The sequence below is a fragment of the Brachyhypopomus gauderio genome, chromosome 19 (genome assembly GCF_052324685.1).
Source record: "Brachyhypopomus gauderio isolate BG-103 chromosome 19, BGAUD_0.2, whole genome shotgun sequence".
Classification (NCBI taxonomy): Eukaryota; Metazoa; Chordata; class Actinopteri; order Gymnotiformes; family Hypopomidae; genus Brachyhypopomus; species Brachyhypopomus gauderio.
The window spans coordinates 2,311,978-2,338,792 of NC_135229.1; the positions used below are offsets into that span (position 1 = coordinate 2,311,978).

General features: G+C 48.6%; 1 protein-coding gene across 1 annotated transcript in view; it reads left to right on the top strand.

Moving 5' to 3' along the window:
- The window catches only part of mtcl1 (microtubule crosslinking factor 1), a 42,239-nt gene that overhangs the window by 6,855 nt on the left and 8,569 nt on the right, over positions 1-26,815 (top strand). The window contains 7 exon segments of the mRNA XM_076981787.1: positions 15,153-15,212; positions 15,716-17,131; positions 20,403-20,531; positions 22,183-22,299; positions 22,448-22,666; positions 23,096-23,272; positions 26,500-26,667. Of these exon segments, the coding sequence (XP_076837902.1) occupies positions 15,153-15,212; positions 15,716-17,131; positions 20,403-20,531; positions 22,183-22,299; positions 22,448-22,666; positions 23,096-23,272; positions 26,500-26,667 (2,286 nt within the window).

Sequence of the window (26,815 nt, forward strand, 5' to 3'; positions counted from 1 at the left end):
CACCAAACAAATTCATCAGTAATATTGAATATACTGGAAATAAATCCAGCTTGATTATGCCACTACGTTTATTGCTTACCTGGACAATAAGGGGGAGCTTTGGACTGACGTGATAATATTTTATGCTGTATTGCACCATCAGAAAGAGAAGTTTGTGTGAAGGGAGTTTGTGGAGTGTGTGAAGGTGCTCTCTCTCTCTCAAGCCCTTCCCAGAGGTCAGAGGTCAGGAGTCAGGGCTGACTAGGTACCAGTGAGGACATTATCCAGGTGCGGGTGAGTCCAGCTCACTCACCGGATGCTCCTGTAACAGAAACACGTTTCCCAGCATTCCATGCAGCTTTTGTGTAATTGTAGTCCAGTGTTTGTATATCAAGAATCTGCAGTATGAGAGTAATCAATGATGGGTGTACATGTACATGGTGGATCTATGTGGTGCGTGTATGTGGTGGGTCTGTGTGGTGTGTGTATGTGGTGTGTGTACGTGGTGGGTCTGTGTGGTGTGTGTATGTGGAGTGTGTACGTGGTGGGTCTGTGTGGTGTGTGTACGTGGTGGGTCTGTGTGATGTGTGTATGTGGTGGGTCTATGTGGTGTGTGTATGTGGTGTGTGTACGTGGTGGGTCTATGTGGTGTGTGTACGTGATGGGTCTATGTGGTGTGTGTATGTGGTGGGTCTATGTGGTGGGTCTATGTGGTGTGTGTATGTGGTGTGTGTATGTGGTGTGTGTACGTGGTGGGTCTGTGTGGTGTGTGTATGTGTTGGGTCTATGTGGTGTGTGTATGTGGTGGGTCTATGTGGTGTGTGTACGTGGTGGGTCTATGTGGAGTGTGTATGTGGTGGGTCTATGTGGTGTGTGTATGTGGTGGGTCTGTGTGGTGTGTGTACGTGGTGGGTCTATGTGGAGTGTGTATGTGGTGGGTCTATGTGGTGTGTGTATGTGGTGGGTCTGTGTGGTGTGTGTACGTGATGGGTCTATGTGGTGTGTGTACGTGGTGGGTCTATGTGGTGTGTGTACGTGGTGTGTGTATGTGGTGGGTCTATATGGAGTGTGCATGTGGTGGGTCTATGTGGTGTGTGTATGTGGTGGGTCTATGTTGTGTGTGTACGTGATGGGTCTATGTGGTGTGTGTACGTGGTGGGTCTATGTGGTGGGTCTATGTGGTGTGTGTATGTGGTGGGTCTATGTTGTGTGTGTACGTGATGGGTCTATGTGGTGTGTGTACGTGGTGGGTCTATGTGGTGTGTGTACGTGGTGTGTGTAAATGGTGAGTGTTCTGGTGCAAGCGTCCGTAACACTCTGTCACCATCACATGAACGATCCTCCATCAGAGACTCCTCGTGCCTCGGGCCCAAACATGTCGTGTGTGGAAACGGTGAAGCACACGGCCCCATTTCCAAAGTGTGCCGTTAATTAAATTCCGTCTCTAATTCCGAACCGTCTGTCTGAGGAGTCGTATTCTAGTGACGACACCGAGCACTAGCGCTTTCTAAAAATAAAATAAACCACACACGGAGCTGTTTTCTCCCAGACGGCCGTCTGGTAGGGTCTGCAGACCAACCAGAGACAGCAGTCGCACCTCTCTGTCACACTCTCTTCTGTTAGACCCTTTACCCACTTTCTCTCTCTCTTTCTCTCCCTCTTTTCTATCCCTTTTGTCCTTTGGCACTGGGTGCTTGTGTCAGTCCCTCGTTCTTGGTCTGAGCGGAGGTGGAACTGAGATGACGTGCACTGGACCAGTCAAAAGTTGTGACTGTTATTTTGGGTCCGTCCCTTCCTGTGCTGAGTGGACACTGTTGTCCTTTATTGCTGAGCTAGGACAGAGAGACAGGAGTAAAGACATCACAATGATGACACTGCACTTCAGTTTGGATCCAGTTATTCTGGGACCCTCAGATGGTAAAGCCATTAGCCACTGATGTTAAGAAGAACGTCTGAGAGTCCTACCGTATGTCTGCTGTATAAAACCCTCTGCCCAGATTGTCCACTCATTTGTGTGTGTGCATTTGCATTTACATGTGCGTGTGTGTGTGTGTGTGTGTGTGTGTGTGTGTGTGTGTGTGTCCACTAGGGTACAACCCTAATAGGTTTTGTTACAGGGTTCTGTGTTGTTACTTCTGGTTCGCTGTATATCAAACATGTTGTGCATCTTAGACAATAAAGCATGTTAACAGATATATGATATGGTTCATGTGGATGAACGATATATTTATACTTTTCCAAGAAAGCAATTAACTCCCCAGTAATGTATTTCCTGGGAAATACATAGTTACCAATGCAGCAGGGAATATAAAATTGTCATGTCGCTGTCTGGAAAATACATATGTGCTCCCCTTCATATATACACACTGCTGTAGTAACGATGTCTGGTGTAGCAGCTCGTCCTCTGAAGCCATCCACGGTCATCGAGATGCTAAGAGACCTATCAAAGCCTCTGGAAGTAGTAATATTAATATGTATATAAATATTATTTATATATTTGTATTTAATTATATTGCGTATAAATAAGTAACATTGGTTATTATTACTTCCTCTGCAGTCTAGTGGCACAGAGGGGCCGGTGCTCTGGGTTAGACCCGGCCCATTTATGGGTGTGTGTTCGGGGGGTCCATCCTGTCAGGCGTCTGTTCAGAAACTCCACACGTTAAACTGCACCTGTGTCCACACACTCTGTGATTTGTAACCGGTTGAACAGTGACATTTTTTCGGCAATTCTAGATCTGTCATTTTCTTGAGTGTGTGAAGATATCAGAAGACATTTTCCTCCTTCGGTGATCTGTCGGAGTGCCAAAGGGGGGTTCTGTTGCACAAAGACGGGCCATCGGACTGATAAACCCAGAAGAATGTGGTCCGGCATTAAAGCTGAATTGTTATTGGACGGATGGCAGGACCGCCGTTCAGCCTACTGACGAATGGGAGGCGGGTCTGGCGGCCGGCCATGTGTCATTTTACATTGTGTCCACTTCCGAAGCTGTGGGTTGAAGACTGGACAGGGAGACAATTGTCTGATGGACAGGACAGGGTAGGACAACCCAGTCTCCTTCTCACAACTGCTCAGTTTTGTTCTGAGTCCATAGACACATGACTAGATTTCCTCCAAGCAGACAACTTTATCTTCTGTCATCAGCGCTGTTATCCAGACTGCCCGGTCTGGTCTCTGATCCACACGGTGATCTAAAGAGCTTGTGGTCTCTGATGTTCCTGCAACAATACAACGTTCTACCACAGTGTTTACACTAACCTGAGGTCAGATCCATGCCATCTCCCACATAATATAATGATAAACGTTTAGCTTGGGGTCAGTGATCCTGTGTCAGCATGATAAATTAACAGGAGGCCGTCAGTGCGTTCTAGCCCTGTGTTCATGGCACAGGGGAGCGTCTAAGCTCAAGTCATGTAAGCTGGTTTAGGATGAGGGATCATACCCCTGGAGAGGGCTGTTTAAACCCCATTATGTCAGCAACCAGACCTGGTTCGTGGCCTGCCATCTGGACCAGTGCCTTGGGTGGTGTAGCTACAGGAAGATGGAGCCTCCACCTGGACTAGTGAGCTTTATCAACGCGAGAGCAAAGAATACCGTTAATTACTGTTTCCATGTACCGTTTACGAGAGAAACCCATGACGAAGAGTGATGCCCACAACATAAGCTGTTGACTTGAACGATTTTTGAAGGCTGTTTAATTCCACCATTGTTGAATATGCTAATGAGGCCCTTGATTTAAATTATGCCTAGTTCAACTCGTTTAGTATCTTCAAAATCTTCTCTCTACAGTGATAACACGTTCAGTATCTTCTCTCTAAACTGATAACTTTCTACCCTTGCTGGCAACAATAGCCAGATTTCACTACATTCAGCCAGTGACCGTTAAACAGGTAGAATTCACTGTATCACAATGAATATTCTACCTGCCGTTTTAATATCCTACGTTCATTCAGTAGGACAATCATTTCAGCCAGAGGAGCAGAAATTATGAGATTCCTTGTCAGTACACCCTTAGGTGGTCTGTCCTTGGTTACTGGGTCTGTTACTGCGTCTGTTACTGGGTCTGTGCCTGGGTCTGTTACTGAGTCTGTGCCTGGGTGTGTATTGGGTGTGTTACTGGGTGTGTTACTGGGTGTGATACTGGGTCTGTTACTGGTTGTGTTACTGGGTCTGTTACTGGGTGTGTTAATGGGTGTGTTACTGGTCTGTGCCTGAGTCTGTTACTGGTTGTGTTACTGGGTCTGTTACTGGTTGTGTTACTGGGTCTGTTACTGGGTGTGTTACTGGGTCTTTGCCTGGGTCTGTGCCTGGGTCTGTTACTGGGTGTGTTACTGGGTCTGTGCCTGGGTCTGTTACTGGTTGTGTTACTGGGTCTGTTACTGGGTGTGTACTGGGTCTGTCTACTGGGTCTGTTACTGGGTCTGTTACTGGTTGTGTTACTGGGTCTGTTACTGGGTGTGTTACTGGTTGTGTTACTGGGTCTGTTACTGGGTGTGTTACTGGTTGTGTTACTGGGTGTGTTACTGGGTCTGTTACTGGGTGTGTTACTGGGTGTGTTACTGGGTCTGTTACTGGGTCTGTTACTGGTTGTGTTACTGGGTCTGTTACTGGTTGTGTTACTGGTTGTGTTACTGGGTGTGTTACTGGGTGTGTTACTGGGTCTGTTACTGGGTCTGTTACTGGTTGTGTTACTGGGTCTGTTACTGGTTGTGTTACTGGTTGTGTTACTGGGTCTGTTACTGGGTGTGTTACTGGGTCTGTTACTGGTTGTGTTACTGGTTTGTGTTACTGGGTCTGTTACTGGTTGTGTTACTGGTTGTGTTACTGGGTCTGTTACTGGTTGTGTTACTGGGTCTGTTACTGGTTGTGTTACTGGGTTCTGTTACTGGTTGTGTTACTGGGTCTGTTACTGGGTCTGTTACTGGTTGTGTTACTGGGTCTGTTACTGGTTGTGTTACTGGTTGTGTTACTGGGTCTGTTACTGGTTGTGTTACTGGGTCTGTACTGTTGTTTACTGGTTGGTTACTGGGTTCTGTTCTGCTTGTATCATCCCAGATGTTGGTGTGTGATCTCGTTTCTCACCAGCTTCTCTTCACACGTTCACCTGTTTTCCAGTTCCACATCAGTCTTTAGAATTGTAATCCTCTTATAATCCACAATTATGACTGGTTACAGTTTATGGGAGTGTCGTGTGTTTGTATGTGTGGTTATCCGTGGCCGGTAAAGACAGGGAATTATAGCAGAGATTCTAAATCCAGTTGCCCCACATACAGACAGTTCCAGTCAGGCAGTGATGATCTGTGAAGTTCTTCCCTGGATTACATGTAGGATGATTCCTGGTCCCACTGGGGACCCCTGAGGACCAGGCTGTGGACTCGGGGACGATGACTTATTATCATGAAGTTTGTGAAACGACGTTAAATCGTGTTAGGGTTTGACTAATAGATTTCCTAAGTAGTTTATTTTTGTTTATTACTGTTTGCATTTCTGTACAATTACAAGAATTATCATAATCATTAATAATAGTGGTTGCTTGGTTGCTGTTGCTTGGTAACTCTCAAGAGAAACAAAATGTTTGTTTGTTACTCATTCACTCAGGTTCACTGAATTGGTATCTGTAGGCCAATGGAAGCTAACGATTCAAACAGGGGGTGTGGTTTGTTTAACATACCAGTGCTCAGTTGATTAGATTTCTGACTATCTTAGAACTCTTTCACAACTGGGGCATCACTTACCTGAACCCAGGTGTGTGTGTGGGTGTGTGTGTGTTTGTGTGTGTGGTGTGTGTGTGTGTGTGTGTGTGTGGTGTGTGTGTGTGTGTGTGTGTGTGTGTGTGTGTGGGTGTAGGTGGGTGTGTCTTTCTGTTTCAGAAAAAGGCTGTTTGTTAGGGGCAAAGGGAGGCCCACATTAGCCATCTGGGTCGCACAAAGCCCACTCCCACATGCCAACATGAATACACACACACACTCTCTCTCTCTCTCTCTCTCCTCTCTCTCTCTCTCTCTCTCTCTCTCTCTCTCTCTCTCTCTCTCTCCTGAGAGCAACAGCTCCCCACATTAGAGTAAACCATGTATTGTGTTTTCTCCACCACTGATAAAAAGAGTGAGAGTGAAGCAAAAGAGAGAGAGAGTGAAGAGGAGAGAGAGAGAGGGGGGAGAGAAAGAGAGAGGGAGAGAGAGAGGGGGAGAGAGAGCGAGACAGAGGAAGAGATGGGGGGAGACAGAGAGTAAGAGAGAGACAGACCGTGTAAATCCTGCCTTCTCCTAGACAGAGGTAAAGAACTCGAGGAATCCCCCCGTTTCTCCACACCAGCACATGGCCGTGGCAAACACACAGGGCAGCACACCAGTCCCAGATGCCCCCGTGGTCCCAGCTGCCCCCCAGGTTGACAGTCAAGCCTGGTGTTCGTTAAGACAGAGCGGCACCTGCTGAATGGAGCGCTAATCTCTGTTTCCTCGTCTCGTGAGTAAAGGCTTCAAACTCAGCTGCTCTTCTATTACAAGGAATCTGAGAAACGTTCTTCTGTTGTGCAGACTGTATCGTGTTGATTTCACTGCAGTGCGTCATAGCTGCAGGTCATGAAGGGCAGAGGGCACGGTGGCGGCTGACAGGGTGAACCATCGTCAGCCCTGTTTTAAAACGTTTTGCTCCACTTCTGTTCAGGCGGCCCCGGTGTGAACTCGGCTCACTTTGGTGTCACACGGTGAACATTTAGAGTATCTGCATTATTTGATTGGCTGCTGTAAGAGCTCGGCCAATCCTTAAACACGTCTCCTCCCCTACTCCAGTGGGTGGAATCGGGCTCCGTCAGAGGTCAGAGGTCAGAGCCAGGCAGAAGAAAGGCGGCCTGGGGAATTTCTCCAGGTGTGTGTGTGTGTGTGTGTGGAGGGGGGTGTACATTGTGTCTGTCCTGTGTCGCGTCTACAAGGAGCCATCGACTAGCCTGAAGTAGTTTCCGTGCAACGGGACAGCTTGGCACCGCTCATCTGGGACCGTGGGGGGGGGGGGGGGGGGGGGGGGGGGGGGGGGGGGTAACGGTCCAGATCGGTAACGAGGGCACGGGTTGCCGGCCAACCGTCGCCAAGAGATGACACCCCAGGAAATTACGACTCAAGGTTCCTACACTGATCCATCAGGCAAACGTATCTATAAGAGATATAACAGGGATGTCTGTACTGCTGGTGGGGGCGTGGTCGTGCAGGTCACATGACTCCAGTGGCTCCAGTGTCGTCTGGCTTTTCATTCTGAATTCTCTCCTCTCACGGGTTTTATTGATCCTACAACACACCACATCTCCCTATGAGCTTTAAATGGAGAGTTTAGTTCACCAGCTACACCATCTGAAACAGAGACCTAAAGGTATTAGGTTAATTAATAATAATTAACATAATTATGAATGATTCATGAACTCATTAATATGAAATATGAACTCTCATGGCACAGTTTTGTTTGGTGTTTATTTGTTTTGAGGATTTTGTTATTCATCTTCATCTCTGTGAATGGTCAGGTCATCAGTTTATTTTTTCTCCTTCCTGTGTAACTGATTGACTCTCTCTCTTTCTCCTCTCCTCTCCTCTCCTCTCCTCTCATCTTCTCCCTCTCTCCTGTCTCTCTCTCCTACCTCTCTCCTATCCTCCCTCTCTCTTTCCCTCTCTACTTTCCTCCCTCTCTCCTCTGCTCTCTGTACAGATTTTGCTCTCTACTGCCGCAGTGGTAGCTCGGCCATGGTTCACCTCACCTTTCACTAGCACCACTCACGAGAAAGAGTGTGTACCATCAGGGTGTGTGTGTGTGTGTGTGTGTGTGTGTGTTTGTGAGTGTGTGTGTGTGTGTGTTTATTATCGCTGGCTTTTGCTGGTGTCATGTGGACTGAAATAGCAACTGCATATTGGAGAATGGAGAAAATCACCAGGATGTGTTTTTCCTGAGCACACACGACCTCCTCATACAGAGAGAGAGAGATGGAGGGAGAAAGAGAGAGAGGGGTAGGAAGAGAAGGAGGGTGAGAGAGAGAGAGAGAGGGTGAGACGGAGCATGTCTTGGCAGAAAGGACTCCAGCATTGATCTGAAACTAATGATGACACAGGGGATCCATCACCTGTTTAATGACCCTGTGCTGTAGCTGGAGTTTCATGAGATCTGAATTCCCTGTGTGGTGATTGGTCATATGAGGAGCTGTTGTGTGTTGTGATTGGTCATGAGGAGCTGTTGTGTGTTGTGATTGGTCATATGAGGAGCTGTTGTGAGGACACTCTGGGAAAACCAGGCCACAGAAATCTAAAGATGAACACACTTCCTGTCTGAAACACTAGTTCACCACAGCTCTGAAGATGGCTCATTTCCTGAACAGAGAAGCCAATTCCTTTTCCTCCATCTCCAACTCCATATCTCCTCCATCTCTCCATTCTTTCCTTCTTTTTTCCTCCCTCTCTCCCCCCTCTCTCATTTTCTCTCCCTCTCTCTCTCTCTCCCCTCTCTCTCTCCCCCCTCTCCCTCTTTCTCTCAATCTCTCTCTCCCTCTGTCTCTCTCTCTCAATCTCTTCCCACCCCCCCCCACCCCTCTCTCTCTCTCTCTCTCAGTGATTCTCAACTGCTGGGTCACAGACAGCTTGTAAAAAATAAATAATAATAATAATAATTAATGCTTTTCTGAGATCTTTACTAATCTTTTATCTTGAAAAGGGACACTTTGCATGTATATGTATGTTGTGTTTTTCAAGGCTGTTTTTAAAAAATAAATTAGTTTGGTTTGTATTGTGTAAAAGAGGGTCACGCCTTAATGACCAGGACAACATGTGGGCTGGGCTGAGACCAAGAGAGAACGTGTGGCTTAGACACTGATTTGGATGGGCACGTAAACCTGGGCCAGATCTCACCAAAACCATGTCAGAGGACAGGAGTAAAGGACAGATTGGTCTTTATTAGGCAAGACAGAGGAAGAGATGGGGAAAGACAGAGAGAACAGAAGAGACAGAAAAGGACAGAGAGAATGAGTATTAGAGAAACAGAGACAGACGGTTAGACAGACAGACAGACAGACGGGGGGCGTGTTTTGGGTCGGCAGGCGCTCTTTCTGCGTGAGCTGGCTGCTTTGCTGTGCTCGGCGTTGTGAAAGGCGTTGTGTGTGTGAGCAAAGCCTCTTCTTCTGAGTTTTGTCCTTTATTCTGTGAAGAGAGCTAAGCTGCCCTCTGTCTGAGAGGAGTGCCCTGAGCCACAGAGAGAGACAGAGAGACAGAGAGAGAGAGACAGAGAGAGAGACAGACAGAGAGAGACTGAGAGAGACAGACAGAGAAGCTAAGACACAGAAAGAGAGACTTCCCCACACTGACTGATATAGAAAAACTGCAAATATTACAGAGGGAGAACCCAGAAACTGTAGATTTAACAGAATAATCTATACAGAACTGCCATGAGATTAGAAAAAAACAATATAACATACATTCCCAACAATTAAGGTTTAAGTCTATTGTAAGAGGAATGAGATCCATCAGGAGACCGGAAGCCGTGTAGAGAGCTCAGGAGGCTTCGTGCTGCGCGTCAAAGGTGTGGCCTGCACGTGATTCTCACGCAGGACCACGTGACCCTGCCGGGTGACCCTGCGGTGTGTAGCTGTAGGCTGGATATTTAATCTGGAATATCTGAGCCATAAGTAGAGAAGGTTAAACCATCTGAAAGAACTCGCAATAAGTCTTACGGGTGGTTTGAGGTTATTAGCCAGTGATTTATGCTTAAATAATCTCTCTCTCTCTCTCTCTCTCTCTCTCTCTCTCAAACACATTTTTACTTTTTTGTTTTTAATCCACAAGCTTCCTGCCCTGCCAACACACATCCAGCGCTAATGATCTGTTTTATGTGCACATTCTTGGCTGGATTTGCGCGTTAATTAGGCGGTGTTAACAGCGACACTTTCCGCAGGCCATTACGTATCAATTTCTCATTCCGTTCCAAATTCAAACCCTTTGATTTGCTTCCTTTTATCTTAAATTGAAATACTGATCTATTTCTTGTTTCCTGTATACCTACATTACGTTATTATGAGCTTTTGTTCCCTTATTCTGTATCTATAAAACATATTTGAATTTCAGAACTCTTATTACATGCTTACACCGAGTTGAGCCGAGTGCAGAAGCCTCCTGGGAGTTTGTACATCCTCCAGGAAACTCTGGACACCAAAGGCTGGTGCCAATGTTTGATTTCATCACCGTAGGCAAAGATCACAGCACAAGGTCCTTGGCTTTCTGTGGGCTGGCTGTGTTGTGTTAGATTAGAAGTGTGTTTGGTGCATTACACAACAGAGTCACTTCATTCAATCCGTATTCATTCAATCTTCATTACTTCAATTTCTACAATCTTCCAGATGATTCTGTCACTTTTTTTTTCAATTCAGTTCATATAATCAGAAGAGTCAGTTCATATGATCAGAAGAGTCAGTTCAGATGATCAGAAGAGTCAGTTCATATAATCAGAAGAGTCAGTTCAGATGGTCAGAAGAGTCAGTTCAGATGGTCAGAAGAGTCAGTTCATATGATCAGAAGAGTCAGTTCATATGATCAGAAGAGTCAGTTCATATAATCAGAAAAGTCAGTTCAGATGGTCAGAAGAGTCAGTTCAGATGGTCAGAAGAGTCAGTTCAGATGATCAGAAGAGTCAGTTCAGATGGTCAGAAGAGTCAGTTCATATGATCAGAAAAGTCAGTTCATATGATCAGAAGAGTCAGTTCATATGATCAGAAGAGTCAGTTCACTTCTATATCAGTTGTCAGATCTGTTTGGTTTGGTTCCCCTTGTCAAAAGTCTTTTGTTTGTTTTGTGTTTGACAGAACAGGGCAGTATCTTCATGCTTGGTATAGACACCATTATGACTCCTTCACAATCTCACTGTCTGTATATATTTTGACAAGACCTGATTTTGTACTAAAGAATACGACATAAAAAAAAATAATTGGAAGGAGCATTTTTTGAATCACAGGTGGCACAAAAAACAGGATCGTTTCCTGGTTTTCCAGACAGGGACAGAAGGTTTGAGCAGGTGACATTGGAGTCAGCACAGTGGTTCTGAATGGCTAATTCTTCCTTTGTGAAGGTTGGGTGCTAATCCGACTGAAAAGAGTTTGGTGTGAGAAACGGGGAGTCGTGTGCAACCCCCCCCCCCCCCCTTTCCCCCTGACAAAGACCCCCACCCCCACTGCAGCGTCTGGCCCAGCCCAGAGAGAATGGACCGGCACCGGGCCGAGACAGGGGCGAGAGACACACGACCGGGGGGGACTGGAATCATGCCCAGGAGACGTTGGTGTTGAGTGTGTGTGTGTGTGTATGTGTGTGTGTGTGTTTAACTGCCATTTTGTGTGTCTTTTGTGTGTAATGTGATCCCTCCAAAGCTGGTCGCAGCTGCAGGGAACTGTTTGGGCAACACACACACACCTATGCACACACACACACACACACACACACACATACACAGACACACACACACATACAGACACATACACACAAACACCCATGCAAACATGCAGACACGCACGCAGACACACACAGACACACACACACACAGACACACACGCACACACGCACACACACACACGCACACACAGCGCACACACACACGCACACACAGCGCACACACACACACGCACACACAGCACACACAGCGCACACACACGCACACACACACACACACGCACACACTTCTGTTCAACATCTATACTTCTCTAGATCCAACCTGCTCTCCAGTCAGGAAGAGTGGACCTTGCGGTGCCGGAGGCTAAGCTAACACTGATCTGAGAACAGCTCTGCTAGAGCCCACAGCTGCCCTGATAGACTCGTCCGCCCCTGAGGGACTCCAGTGGGTGGTGACCTGCCACAGGGGCCAGACGCAGGATCTGTGAAGCTGGTCATGTTAGCCTTTAGCTACGACTCTGATGGGGCCGAGCATCAGACCTCTACATCAGATGAGTCCAGAACAGGAAGAGGCGGGGCATGTTTCTCCAGGCAACTACGCCAGGCAACGACGCTGGAACGCAGTTTAGCTCATTTGGCCCTTTGGCTGTGATCCAGAATTGACTGTTCTGTATTTCAGGGGGAGGGGCTTCCAAGGGGAGGGGCTTCCAGACACGCTTCAAGACACTTAACAAATCGACTCATTGTTTCTCTTTGTTGCTCATAGAGAAATTCTTTTTGAAGCAGATTGTGAGCATGCACAGGCCTCCTCTCTGTGCTCTTCCCCACCAGTCTTCTCTTGCCCCACCACCTACTCACCCCTCTCTTGCCCCACACGTCCCGCCCTACACACCCTCTTCTACCCTTCCCCCCCCCTGCTGAGACCCCTGCTCCTCTCTTCAGATTGATCATGGTCAGAAGAGCCTCTATCTGTTCCTCAGATGTAGATGTACATATATAAACTCTGCCGGTGGATCAACCCCAGTTAACGACGTTTGTTTGACGTTCGTCACTGTGGTCTTTGTGTCTGATTACTGATGATTCAACACCTCAATGCTATCAGCGCTAGAGCTGCAAACTTCTCACACTGAGAGAGAGACAATCATACAGAGAGAGAGAGGGGGGACAAACAGGGTGAGAGAGAAGGAGAGAGAGAGAGGGAGAAATGATGAGAGAGAAGGAGGGAGAGGTATATATAGAGAGATGGAGAGAGAGAGGGGTAGAGAAAGAGAGAGAATATGTCTCAGGTGTCCTTTGCTTTGGTGAGGACAATATTCTACACTGAAGGGTTTTGGTTTGAGGAGCAGTGGTGTAATGGAGAGAACGCTTCATTTGTGGGGGTCTGAGGCTGTCGTGGGTGTGTGAACGTATTTATGTGTGTGTGAGTGAGGGAGTTTATGTTTCTGATTATGCAAAAGTTTGTGTAATCGTGAAAGTAACACAGAGAGATGCATTAGTGTTCGTATGTCAGTGTTTCTGACACATTAAACTCATTCTGTGTGTGTATGTGTGAGAGTGTGTGTGTGTGTGTGTGTGTGTGTGTGTGTGTGTGTGTGTGTGTGTGTGTGTGTGTGTGTGTGTGTGTGCGTGCGCCCGTGTGGCCTTCCTGATTTTGTTCTAAGTCATTCATCCCTGTGTGTGTGTCTCCTTTAAACTAGACACACAACTACAGCCTTTCCATTCTGTCACAGCTCTTCTGATTACAGACAGACAAGACTCACACACACACACACACACACACACACACACACACACACACACACAGGTGTAACTGCAGTGACAAGTGTTCAAAATAATCACAACAATCCCCCATCTGTGTCTGTGTCCTTTCAGAAATAAAAGCAAAGCATTTTGAAAATTGGGTGGTTGTGAAGTAGTTTGGTGCGTGCATGAGTGCATATGAACATTAACAACATTAACATCGACACTGAACACTGGCTTTAGTTTGACAGCCTGCTAGGACCTGCTATATCTAGAACTACACATATGGCAGACACTAACGCTACATCCAAACCGCCTGAAGACCAGAGCCTCTGTGTGCACGAATAAACTGACTAGTCTGACAGAGAGTGGAATCTGATGGTGGGCGGGGTCTGTTGTGGGCGGAGTCTGACGTTGGGCTGTTCAGTTAATTTGGCAGCACCGGTCTGTTGGTCTGTTGCTTACATAAACATGACATCATTTCCATGTTTTTGACCATGTTTTGGTGCTGTAGCTAGGTGACTTACATTTCTCTCTCCCTCCCTCTCTCTCTCTCTCTCTCCCTCCCTCTCTCCTTCCCTCCCTCCCTCTCTCTCTCTGTCTCCCTTACCCTCTCAGATGAGAAATGATTAAACCCCCACCACCCCCAGCTCACATGTGGGCGTGTCAACATGAGGTTCAAAGCTAATGTTAGCCGCCTGCGCTAGGCTTCACCGCCAGCCGCACGTCACAAAGCCACTCTGGTCATGTGATCACTCTGGTCATGTGATCACTCTGATCATGTGATTGCTAAATCAGGCCCAGAGCAGGAAGGGGTGTCGGAGGACTTTAAATAAACCCACAGGCACTTAAACTGTTCCGGAATCATATAAACTCAATGCCCTTTCCCACTCCCACACCTCTCTCTCTCTCTCTCTCTCTCTCTCTCTCTCTCTCTATTTATCAGTCTCTCCATCCGTCATCCACTCCGGTCCTCTCTCTCCTGCTCCCTATTAATAGACAATATGAGCAGCTCTCCTCCCTTGTGTGTGTGTGTGTGTGTGTGTGTGTGTGTGTGTGTGTGTGTGTGTGTGTGTGTGTGTGTGTGTTTGTGTGTGTGTGTGTTTGTGTGTGTGTGTGTTCACACTCAGCATGTGCAGAAGTATTTTTGAGTGATAACACCAAACACCAAATCTGCACCTAACAGTGACATGCCTACACACTTGGGTCACATTAGAACGTAAGCTAGACATCCACACCACAAATGTCTCTCTTTGCAAATCCAGGCGAATTGCACCAGTACATTTATAGTGCTGAGTGGCAGGAGTGATAATTGGAAGTGATGTGATGCTCCTCTGAAGCAGGAAGGGGCGGGGCATAAGCAGGTGCAGCCCCGGCGGGGGGGCATGGCATCCAGCCGATAAGCACGCGGCTGTTGATTGGTTCTTACCACTCTTGCCCGCTGCTTCTCCGTTCTGGAGCGGTCTGAACCACCCACAGGCTGCTGAAGTCAGAGCAGGTCTCTCCAACAGGCCTGGCCAATCACGCGCCAGGAGTAGCAAGATCAGACCTTAACCTGCGTAAAAAACGTCCATCTGAAAATAAACCTGCTCACCTGCTAAGATGTGCATTCATGGTAGTAAGAACTGTGTGATTTGATTCTTGGAGAGCTTCTCCGCTAAAGATCTCCATCCTTCAGACAGAAATAGATATCGCCATCTCACTTTAAAATACTGTGTTACCTCGCAAACGGCGGAAGGGGATTTTGAACAACAGCTACAAGCATGTCTGTCTGGTTTTGTCATACGATCTGTTCGATGTTCATGACCTCAGACCCTGCGTGGTTGTGATGGCCCGTGTCACATGGTAAAAACCTACACAGAGGACAGTGCCTGTCGCCGTCTGACGCCGTCGCTATGTAACTGTACACCGCTGGTTTTCACTGGAAGTCGTGTTGGGAGGGTCAGGACGAGGGGTGAGACGGTCCACTCACCACTCGTTTCACGTCTTTGTCTCACGTCTTTGTCTCACGTCTTTCTTTCTCCTCCCTTTGGCAGATGGCCCAGCGGAGACGAGGTGGTAGGGAGACCTTCAAGGACAAGAAATCTCTCACTCAGGTGTGTGTTCAAACGCCCCCATCCACCCACACATACCTGCATCTTCACACATCGTTATCCTCAGTCTTTTACTCTCTCACACACACATACACACACACACACACACACATAACATTACATAACATACATACATTCTGGTAAAACATGTACCTGTAATGACCTGTAACCCTGTATATCAAGACCACACACATCGATAAAACTCCCATACATAAATTGATAAAAAATCATAACACAGTCTGAATCTAATAATGTTGAATCTAATAATGTCATGAATTGGAATAGAAAAGGTCAGATAAGGCCCGATAAGGTCCGATAAGGTCAGATAAGGCCCGATAAGGTCTGATAAGGCCCGATAAGGTCTGATAAGGCCCGATAAGGTCCGATAAGGTCCGATAAGGCCCGATAAGGTCTGATAAGGTCAGATAAGGTCCGATAAGGTCTGATAAGGGATCGATGAGATCCGATAAGCGGGTGCTGACCCACGTCTGGTTTCTCGGCGGCAGGAGGACAGTGCGGACCTACGGTGTCAGCTGCAGTTCGCGAAGGAGGAGTCGACGCTGATGCGTAAGAAGATGGCGAAGCTCGGGCGTGAGAAGGACGAGCTGGAGCAGGAGCTCGCCAAGTACCGCTCCGCCTACGGGGACGTGGAGAGCCCGCTGGCCCTGGGCGAGGTGCCGGGCGGCGGGCCGCACAGCACGCGGGAGGCCGAGCTCCGGCTGCGGCTCAAGCTGGTGGAGGAGGAGGCCAACATCCTGGGCCGCAAGATCGTGGAGCTGGAGGTGGAGAACCGGGGCCTTCGGGCGGAGAATGAGGACCTGCGCTGCCAGTACGAGCGCGACTGCTTCGGCCGCGAGCCCTTCTCCAGCGTGCCCACCTCGCCGTACGGCGCCGACGTGCCCGAGTCCGTCGGCGAGCTGCGACGACACCTGCAGTTCGTGGAGGAGGAGGCTGAGCTACTTCGCCGCTCCATCTCTGAGATGGAGGACCACAACCGGCAGCTCACCACCGAGCTGAACCGCTTCAAGTTCGGGCCGGGGCCGGGCGACGGCGGAGAGGGTGGAGGTCCCGAGGGGGGCGGGGCGTCGGGGCCGGCCAAGCCGGTCGGCGCGGGCGAAAGCGGGGCGACCCCGCCCGTGGGGCCCCTGCAGGAGGAGCTGAAGGCGGCCCGGATCCAGATCGACGAGCTGAGCGGGAAGGTGATGAAACTCCAGTACGAGAACCGCGTGCTGATCTCCAACATGCAGCGTTGCGACCTGGCGGCACACCTGGGCCTGCGGTCGGCCAGCCCGCGGGACAGCGACGCCGACAGCGACGCCGGTCGGCGTGATGCCGACGAGGAGGAGGCGGGCCGGCTGCTGATGCTCCACCCAAAGCGGGAGGGGCCAGTGGGCGGCGAGAGCGACTCCGAGGACCTCTTCGAGAAGACAGCCACCTCGGGGTTCGGGAGTGGCGGGAAGTCCTCGGACGGCGGTGAGCCCAGGGGGGCGGAGCTTGCTCAGCGGCGGCGGGAGGATCGCGAGACGCTCGCCGGGGTCCGACGCGAGGCGGAACGGCTCGGGAAGACAGTGGAGCGTCTCATCGCCGACACGCACAGCCTAATCTGCGAGGGCCGTCTTGTCGTGACCGGGGCGGAGTCGGTCGGGGTGGAGTTCAGGGGCGGCGACGGAGACTCGCACGAGCCCAAGCCCGAATCCCAGGTGCTGGGCGCCATCAACGCCCGTATGCAGGTGCTCCACACAGAGCTCCGCACCTTCGTGGACAAGGTAGACCACCTGGGCGACGGCCTGAGGGACCGCGGCGATGACCTTTCACCCATGCCCAACCTCACCGAGTCCAGCAGCTTCCTGTCCACCATCACCTCCATGTCCCGCGACTCGCCCATCGGCACTCTGGGAAGGGACCTGGTGACGGACCTCCAGGTAGGTGATGTCCCACTGTCCTTCATCCTCACCTAAGCCTTGCTGTCGCCTGCTACATTGAGACATGGTTCCTTGGCCTTCATGGTTATGTCCCCCTTCTACTGCTTCTTTACTCCTGAGCCTAACATCCACCAATGAGAACGCTTCAGTAGTTCAAGCTTCATCTCTCAATCAGCCAAACTGCTCGTTTGAAACCAAAAAAATAAATAATCTAACAAAACTAATCACATACAATGGTTAGCAAAGCCCACACCGATGGACGCATATGCCCATAAAGAAGAATTAAGAAAGTAATTAATCATCATTACATAATGACACGTCAAAGCAAGCAAATGGCTCTCTGCCTGACTGACAGTCCAAGGTGTTTATACATTGCTATAGTCACGGACAGGCCACACTTCACATGCTCCGACTCAAACTAAGAATTACGAGAACAGTAACACACTTGATATACAGAAGTTCACCTCCGACTACGTGACCTCGCCATATTATTTTGTTCCACGTCGTTACAGACAACCGTGCATCTTATATATCTTAATGACAGTGAAATAAGTTATAATCACAGTACCTGAACCCACCCCGAATAACGGGAGTACTGTGATTATAACTTATTTCACTGAGCACTCTAGGTTTGTCCTAGCTACATAATAAGATATATTTAGGTAATAATTGTCTATTTTATATTTTATTTTATTAAAAATTAAATAAGTCAGGTTGTCATTAAGATATATAAGATGCACGGTTGTCTGTAACGACGTGGAACAAAGTAATATGGCGAGGTCACGTAGTCGGAGGTGAACTTCGGTATATCAAGTGTGTTACTGTTCTCCTAATTCTTAGTTTGAGTCGGAATTCGGCACAACACCGGCAAACACAGGCAAGATGTGTGTTTATGTTTTCTCATATCAGCTATTTTTAACGATTATCTATTTTAGTAACCCACAGCAGATAGACTGAAGTAGATTGTTGTGGAGTTACGACTACCCTGTTGTATATTGTAATCGTGTGTGTGTAGAATGGCATGGGTGGGCGGGGCTTAACTCTATCAGCCAATGACTGTGTAAATCCCGCCCACCCGTAAAAACAGGTCCAAAAGTCAAAAGCGAGAAACTTCTGGAGGCGAGAGCGAGACCGAGAGAAGCGCGAACGAGAAAAGGCGCAACAAAAACGGATTCTTCAAGAATATTAAACTCAAAATAGACTATTGAAAACATAAATATTGTGTTTACAAACCAGCTTTTTAAACTCTCAATATTAACGACAGTTTTCTCAATTACAAAACGTAATTTCTTGGTTATGGATTCTGTTTTTTGATTCTCAAAACATTAGGTCCTATATTGACGCCATACTAGCACTTAAAAACTAGCACTCAAAAGGTATGATTAAAAAACTAGAACTCAAAAGGTAGTGCTAAAAAACCAGCATTCAAAAGTTAGCATTCAAAAACTAGAACTTAAAAGGTAGTGCTCAAAAGCTAGCACTCGAAAGGTAGCATTCAAAAACCATCGCTCAAAAGGAAGTGCTCGAAAGCTAGCACTCAGAAGGTAGCGCTCAAAACCTAGCACTCAAAAGGAAGGGCTCGATAGCTAGCATTCAAAAGGTAGTGCTCAAAAACTAGTGCTCATAAACTAGCACTCAACTAGTCGGTCAACTTTATTCGTGACATACAACAACCATCATACTGTATTTTCCAGACAGTGAAATTAAAGCTCTTAAGCTGTGCATAAACATTGCAGCAACATAGTGTTAACAGTTCTAACATAGTGTTAACAGTGCTAATATAATGTTAACAGTGCTAATATAGTGTTAACAGTGCTAATATAGTGTTGGGGGGGGGGGGGGGGGGTCAGTGTTCCCTTAAGGACTAGGCATTCAGTGGATCATAGGTCACATCTCCACTATGTGTAATGTGTGTATGTGGACAGGGCATTGTGGGCGGGGCCCTGTGGGCTGTGTTTTGGGGTGACTAACATGCAGGGGGGGTTTGTTTATCATCCAGCCGTGTAGCTTCTCATACGTCCTCCCCGCTCACAGAAACCACGAGGAAACAAGTGCTTCTCTTGAAGAAAACTAAAGGTTCTGTGTCATACTTTTAAAGTGTTTAACATAAATCCTGAACTTCTACACAGGAGATTTGGTTGAAAATGGTTGTTTTCTTATTGACAAAAGATAGATTCCGCATCAGACTGCAGATTTCTGCCCATACATAAGTCAGGGTTTTGAGAGATTCACATTGTTTTTTTTTGCTGGAACTGGGTGGCCTTTGTTTTGTGGTCAACTTTAAACCACCCATTACCACAGATGCTCTCAGCATCAGCTACGATGTCATTACATATTACATATTACACATTACATATTACATATTACACATTAAATATTACATATTACGTATTACATATTATCGTGTTCTCAGATGCAGCTCACTGGTAAACAATAAAGGCCTTTGATATATACTGAAGGCTTTTTATTTTACCAAGAATTGCATTCTACCTGCTTGCTGCTTCCACAGCATGGCTGAGGTGTACACACACACACACACACACACACACACACAATGCATGCATGTTTTTGGCCCTTAGCATACTGCAGAGTTTTGGTTGTTGGTTTTTAGACTCGTGTTTCTCTCATTGCATGCGCTTCTTAACAAGTGTTTTGCATTCTTTTTTGCCCCCGGCCCCTTCTCTCCTGATCTATCTTTCTTTTCTTCCCTTTTCCTCCCTCTCTCTCTCTCTCTCTCTCTCTCTCTCTTTCTCTCTGTCTTTCTCTATTTGGGTTTCTGTCAGATGTTTCAGCCCATGGTTCTGTTCATCCTCATCTTGGTCCTTTTCTCTTCTCTCTCCTACGCCATTATCTTTAAGCTGGTCTTCCTTTTTGCGCTTTTCTTCGTCCTGTAGCGGCCTCTCTTTCTCTTTTTCTGTCTTTCCTTCTCTCTTCCTGTCTCCCTCTCTCTCTCTCTCTCTCTCTCTCTCTGCACATTATGGTTCTGCTCCCTTCTTGTCTTCGTCGTTTTTGTGCATCAATCAGTTCTGCTCTCTTCTTCTCTTCTCTTTCGCACATTACTTCCTGCCTTCGTGTTGTTATAATCGTTTTTGGCTTTTTTTTATACGTGTCTTCTCGTCTTCTGGTGCGTTGTTTGTTTTGTCGTTCAAAAGTCGTCTCCATACATCTCCTTCCCCTCGACACCACCTGTCTCCACCCAACCCCTCCAATCCCTCCACCCACCCCCCCCCCCCCCCCCCCCCCCCCTGCTCCCCCTCTCCCTCACTCACAGTCCGGTCGGAGGCAGGAGCTGGAGTGGTTCCTAAGCTGGCCGTCCTTCTCTGAGGCCCCGGGGCCCACCGCACCCAGGGGAGCCCCAGCACTCAGTAGATACGGCAGGTCCCACAGTGTCAGAGCCGAGGTCAGTGCCTCGCACGTCTCCCTCCAGACTCCAGATGGCGCTGATGAGTTTTCATTCTGTGTTGGACTTCTGTAGTGCTTCTATGAATTTCAGAAGTGACAGCCAAAGATGCTAAAGTTACTGGAGACAAAGACTAATGGAAGTGAAAGAACATGTTAGAAAAAAATGATAGAAAAGTGATATAAAATTATTTTTAAAAAGTTTTAATAAGAGTGTTTAACAGGATAATGTTTTGTGTTTTGACCGAGGCTGAAAATTGTTTCTCTCTGTCATAGCAGAAGAAGGGAATCCCGAGTAGTGTAGTTATAGAATAATCTCTTTGGATTGAGTTAATCTATAAAATTACATATTTTAAAAGAGGCCCCCAAGAGGCAGCATCTTTTATGATTTTAACAGTTTGAGATATTGGATAAGATTACGTTCAGGTATAAAAAATAATACTTTAACAAATGCCCCAGTGGATGTTTATGGTACACAGCCTTCACGGAGTGAGACTGCTGGTCACATGATCACACACCATCATCCTGAGGTCACTTCCTGTTACAAAGGTCATTCCACTCACAGTCGCTGCTTATTATTTTGCATCGCTTTGAGTTCTCATTGCTGGTGTTCATCCGCTGTTCGTCCACTGCAGGCACTTTGGGCCATAGGGGGCGCCATCGTCCTCCTGTACCTCGTGTGAATGGTGGTGTTGCACGAGCTTTGTTATTATGCCAGTGCTGGTACTGGTGTGTGAAGTAGTCTGCGTTAAATCTCTGTGTGTTACATAAATGCTTCAGCGATTTCATTTGACTTTCATTAACATTCTCAGCAACAAAGCCACATTCTGCAGCGAAAGGTCCCACAACCTTGCTGAAGGAAACCCAAGCAAGAGTCGACCCATGTCTGCTGTGTTACGGACATTTCTGTCTTGCCGCGTTTCGACGTTTGTCCCGCGCTGGCCGTCACACCACCTACGTGCCGCGATCCAACGCTAAGAAGGCGTGGTACATGACCTTTGACCTGCCCGCATGCTGCTGTGTGCCGCACGCTTTTCAGTGTCTCATACATGTCACAGAACGAGACGTTATGTATGGCTAAGGGGTAACCACAGCAACGCAGGCTGTGCCTTTCACAAAGCAAGAAAAGACAGAAAGAGAGAGAGAGAGAGAGAGAGAGAGAGAGAGAGAGAGAGAGAGAGAGAGAGAGAGAGGGTGTTTTTGAGGCAGGCGAGACCAGAGGTAGCTTCATGGCAGTGTGGTGGCATTTAGAAGGAGCTACCCTGCATTTCTGTCGGTCTGTGTGAGACACGCGGACCCCAGGAGAGTGTTAGTAGGACACCTGCTCCCCACGGAGCCCAGAAGAACCAGGTTACTTCCTGCTGTCTTCACACTTCAGCTCCTTTTAAAGGGGAGAAGGACTGTGTAGCTTACTTTAGCAGAAAGGCCTGCAGAAAAGTACAAGCAAGAATTTCCACTGTACAGGCAACAAATAACCTTCAACGTGGCGAGACCGAGTAGCTCGGGTTGTGTGCACTCCCAGAAATCCTCTCAAAACAGAACCCTGCAGTGATTAAAGAGGAAGGAGCGTAAGTTGGGTAGGAAGGCCACGTAGAGCGAGACTGTGTAATATGTCCTGAGACCACATCTTTCTCTGTTGTGACGGGGTGCAGTTTCGGGACCCGGGCCTGCCGGACTTGGGCACGCCCTCCAGGGAGGTGCAGCTGTGTCTCGACCCAGAGAGGAGACCCCTGATGGGGCTGGAAGGCCTTCCGGGCTCCATCTCCCAGGTAGGGGCGTCTGCTCTCTGTTTGACAGTGCGGTGCTTCAGAAAAGGCCACACACCACCTATCCTTCCCCCTTCTCTCTCTCTCTCTCTCTCTCCCCTCTCTCTCTCTCTCTCTCTCTCTCTCTCTCTCTCTCTCTCTCTCGTCTCAGGAGGAGGAGAGGAGGCGTGCGGAGGTACGCAGGGGTCTGGACCTGCAGGGTCTGCAGCCCGGCGAGCCGTCATGGCCGCAGGAGCGAGCCCTCCTACAGCAGGAGGTGCGTCTCCTACGCCAGAACAGCCTCATCGTCTACATGAAGCTTCGCTGGATCCTCATGCACTGGAGGCTCGGACGCAGGGCCGACGCCCCCGAGGAGGGGCCGGCCGGCGAGGTGAGCCAAGATGGAGACCGGTAGGGGATAGCCAGTCCGTAGTAGCAGCGTGTAGGTGATGCAGAATATGGTGGAGCCAGTATGGCTGTCCGTGCTTAGGTGTGATGTTGAGAAGGCAAAGGTGAGTTTGAGCCAAAATGGCTGCCAGTGGTAATATGGACCATAACGGCTTCCCAGAAGCAGTAAGTTGTGTATGGAGGAGCCATGCAGAGCCAAAATGGCCGATGATGATAGGTTTTGGGGGACCTCCACTCCCAAATGGACAGTGCAGTTGTGCAAATACCATGAATCCCTCACATTAAGCCAAAGAGTCAAAATATGTGCAGTTATAGGTCATAAGTCTTCAGTGTAACTGTTTATAAAATATTTTACATACTCCTTACATTAATGCAGTTGTAATGCACCCTCTATGTCACTTGGTTCACTCAGTTTGAGCATCTGGAGAGCCTTCCAGAGGAAGGGGCGGAGCATGGAGCAGGAGGGGCGGAGCACAAAGACAGAGGGGCGGAGCAAGAGGACAAGGAGTGTCTGCAGCCCATATGGGGGAAAGTCTCAGACCCTGGGCCCCTTATACCATCCCCCGAAAGATTCCATCATCAGAAACAGGTACCAACGAACTGTCCTCTGTGTAACATTGTGTTTACATCGTGTTTTGGGTTGGGGGGGGTAATCCCATCCTGGGGTCTTCCAGCTTGGCCAGTGCGAAAGCTAATCAAGCACCCGACAGCTCCGTCTCGGCCCAGTGGGACCCCGGACTGCTACGTTTGCTCCGTAGACACGGGTGGTCTTGCCCTGTGAACGCAGGTCGGTTGGGACGGACGTCCAAGCCCCAGACAAGCAGCTGTTTCCACGCGTGCTTCTAGGAACAGACTTTCATCCAGGCTAATTCATACTGGCTTCCCGCTTTCTTGTTTTATTAAAATATGACCTGATCCCAGAACAGCAGCCATACATGTCACCATGATACAGTTGGAACCTACAGAAGGTTTATCGCGTTGTATCTGCTGCCAATCTGGAGTGTTCTACTGCTTGCAAGAAATACAATCAGTAATCAATCATAATCAAATGTAAACATCTCCTTTCTCTAAAAAAACTGGTCTCTCCTTCTAGAACTTCTAGAAGCATTTTGCTTGCACAGCTAATGAAGGGCCCTCCGAAACATACTGTTTCTTTGGAAACTATATATATATACACACACACACACACACACACACACTATGCACAGAGCCTCCAGATTATTGTATGGATTCCACATTCCAGCTCAGCACTTCTCCCTCAGCTACGGCTGACGGAGCAGAGTGTCATTGCGAGCTGCTAGCGGTTAGCCACACAGTCCCCTCATTGTGCCGCGTGCAGAAACCGCAGCTGCACGGGGGCTTCGTCTCTGGCTGGCGTTTACACACGCAGTGGCCGACCTTGCTGAGTTCTTGTGAGGCTGTAATTTAAGGGAAGCTACGGGAAAAGCTTTTCAGGGAGAAACGCCGTGTCACCTGGCTTACCACCTGTCTGTCTGAGGAAGGTTATGCGTAGACAGTGAGGTTTTACTAATAAAACACAGAAGGCACCTGTTGCTACAGGCCAGTCCCCTTAGTGACAGCAAATTATCACCAACAGGGCACAACACAGCAGCAAGACCCTGCAGCCAAACTAACGAGCAGTTTTGATTGGATAGAAATGCGTCCTATAGGATTGAAGAATATAAGTAGCCTATATGAAAAACAGAGAGACAGCGAGTCTGATGTTGGAACATGACCTCCTCTCCCTCTCTCCCTCTCTCCCTCTCTCCCTCTCTCCCTCTCTCCCTCTCTCCTTTTCCACTTGTCTTTCTCTCCACAAACCTTCCTTTCCTCTCTCACTACCACTATCACTTTCTCTTTGCAACTCTCCCCTCCCTTCCCACTCCTGTGTGTCCCTCTGTCTGTCTCTCTGTCTGTATGTCCCTCTGTCTCTGTGTGTGTCCCTCTGTCTGTATGTCCCTCTGTCTGTCTCTCTGTCTGTATGTCCCTCTGTCTCTGTGTGTGTCCCTCTGTCTGTATGTCCCTCTGTCTCTGTGTGTGTGTGTCCCTCTGTCTCTCTGTCTGTCTGTCCCTCTGTCTCTCTGTCCCTCTGTCTCTGTGTGTGTGTGTCCCTCTGTCTCTCTGTCTGTCTGTCCCTCTGTCTCTGTGTGTGTGTCTCTCTGTCTGTCTGTCCCTCTGTCTCTGTGTGTGTGTGTGTCCCTCTGTCTCTCTGTCTGTCTGTCCCTCTGTCTCTCTGTCCCTCTGTCTCTGTGTGTGTGTGTCCCTCTGTCTCTCTGTCTGTCTGTCCCTCTGTCTCTGTGTGTGTGTGTCTCTCTGTCTGTCTGTCCCTCTGTCTCTGTGTGTGTGTGTCCCTCTGTCTGTATGTCCCTCTGTCTCTGTGTGTGTGTGTCCCTCTGTCTCTCTGTCTGTCTGTCCCTCTGTCTCTCTGTCCCTCTGTCTCTGTGTGTGTGTGTCCCTCTGTCTCTCTGTCTGTCTGTCCCTCTGTCTCTGTGTGTGTGTGTCTCTCTGTCTGTCTGTCCCTCTGTCTCTGTGTGTGTGTGTCCCTCTGTCTGTATGTCCCTCTGTCTCTGTGTGTGTGTGTCCCTCTGTCTCTCTGTCCCTCTGTCTCTGTGTGTGTCCCTCTGTCTGTATGTCCCTCTGTCTCTGTGTGTGTGTGTGTGTCCCTCTGTCTGTCTGTCCCTCTGTCTCTGTGTGTGTGTGTCTCTCTGTCTGTCTGTCCCTCTGTCTCTGTGTGTGTGTGTCCCTCTGTCTGTATGTCCCTCTGTCTCTGTGTGTGTGTGTCCCTCTGTCTCTCTGTCCCTCTGTCTCTGTGTGTGTCCCTCTGTCTGTATGTCCCTCTGTCTCTGTGTGTGTGTGTGTGTCCCTCTGTCTCTCTGTCTGTCTGTCCCTCTGTCTCTGTGTGTGTGTGTCTCTCTGTCTGTCTGTCCCTCTGTCTGTGTGTGTGTGTGTCCCTCTGTCTGTATGTCCCTCTGTCTCTGTGTGTGTGTGTCCCTCTGTCTCTCTGTCCCTCTGTCTCTGTGTGTGTCCCTCTGTCTGTATGTCCCTCTGTCTCTGTGTGTGTGTGTGTGTCCCTCTGTCTCTCTGTCTGTCTGTCCCTCTGTCTCTGTGTGTGTGTGTCCCTCTGTCTGTATGTCCCTCTGTCTCTGTGTGTGTGTGTCTCTCTGTCTGTCTGTCCCTCTGTCTCTGTGTGTGTCTCTCTGTCTGTCTGTCCCTCTGTCTCTGTGTGTGTGTGTGTCCCTCTGTCTCTCTGTCTGTCCCTCTGTCTCTGTGTGTGTGTGTCCCTCTGTCTGTATGTCCCTCTGTCTCTGTGTGTGTGTGTCTCTCTGTCTGTCTGTCCCTCTGTCTCTGTGTGTGTCTCTCTGTCTGTCTGTCCCTCTGTCTCTGTGTGTGTGTGTGTGTCCCTCTGTCTCTCTGTCTGTCTGTCCCTCTGTCTCTGTGTGTGTGTGTCCCTCTGTCTGTATGTCCCTCTGTCTCTGTGTGTGTGTCTCTCTGTCTGTCTGTCCCTCTGTCTCTCTGTGTGTGTGTCCCTCTGACTCTCTGTCTGTCTGTCCCTCTGTCTCTGTGTGTGTCTCTCTGTCTGTCTGTCCCTCTGTCTCTGTGTGTGTGTGTGTCCCTCTGTCTCTCTGTCTGTCTGTCCCTCTGTCTCTGTGTGTGTGTGTCCCTCTGTCTGTCTGTCCCTCTGTCTCTGTGTGTGTGTGTCTCTCTGTCTGTCTGTCCCTCTGTCTCTCTGTGTGTGTGTCCCTCTGACTCTCTGTCTGTATGTCCCTCTGTCTCTCTGTTTGTGTGTCCCTCTGTCTCTCTGTCTGTCCCTCTCAGGTAGAGGACAGTAGGCGTGTCCTGCACGCCCTGCGATCGCTGCTCGAGGAGCTGAGGGCGGAGCTACGAGAGGAGGCGCAGAGACGCTGTCAGCTGCAGCAGACGCTGGCCAATGAGAGGGCTGCCTGGGAGATACAGCGTGCTGAAATGAGGAGCTGTCTCATGCAGGTACGGCCACGCCCCCTCCACACACCTGGGTACTAAACTTCAGTGCCACACAGTGTACAGGCCTGCAGCAACACACACACACACACAACTTGGAAAACCTAGTTTCAGTCTGGGGTGTGGTTGCTATTTTCAGTCTTTGCTACAATGT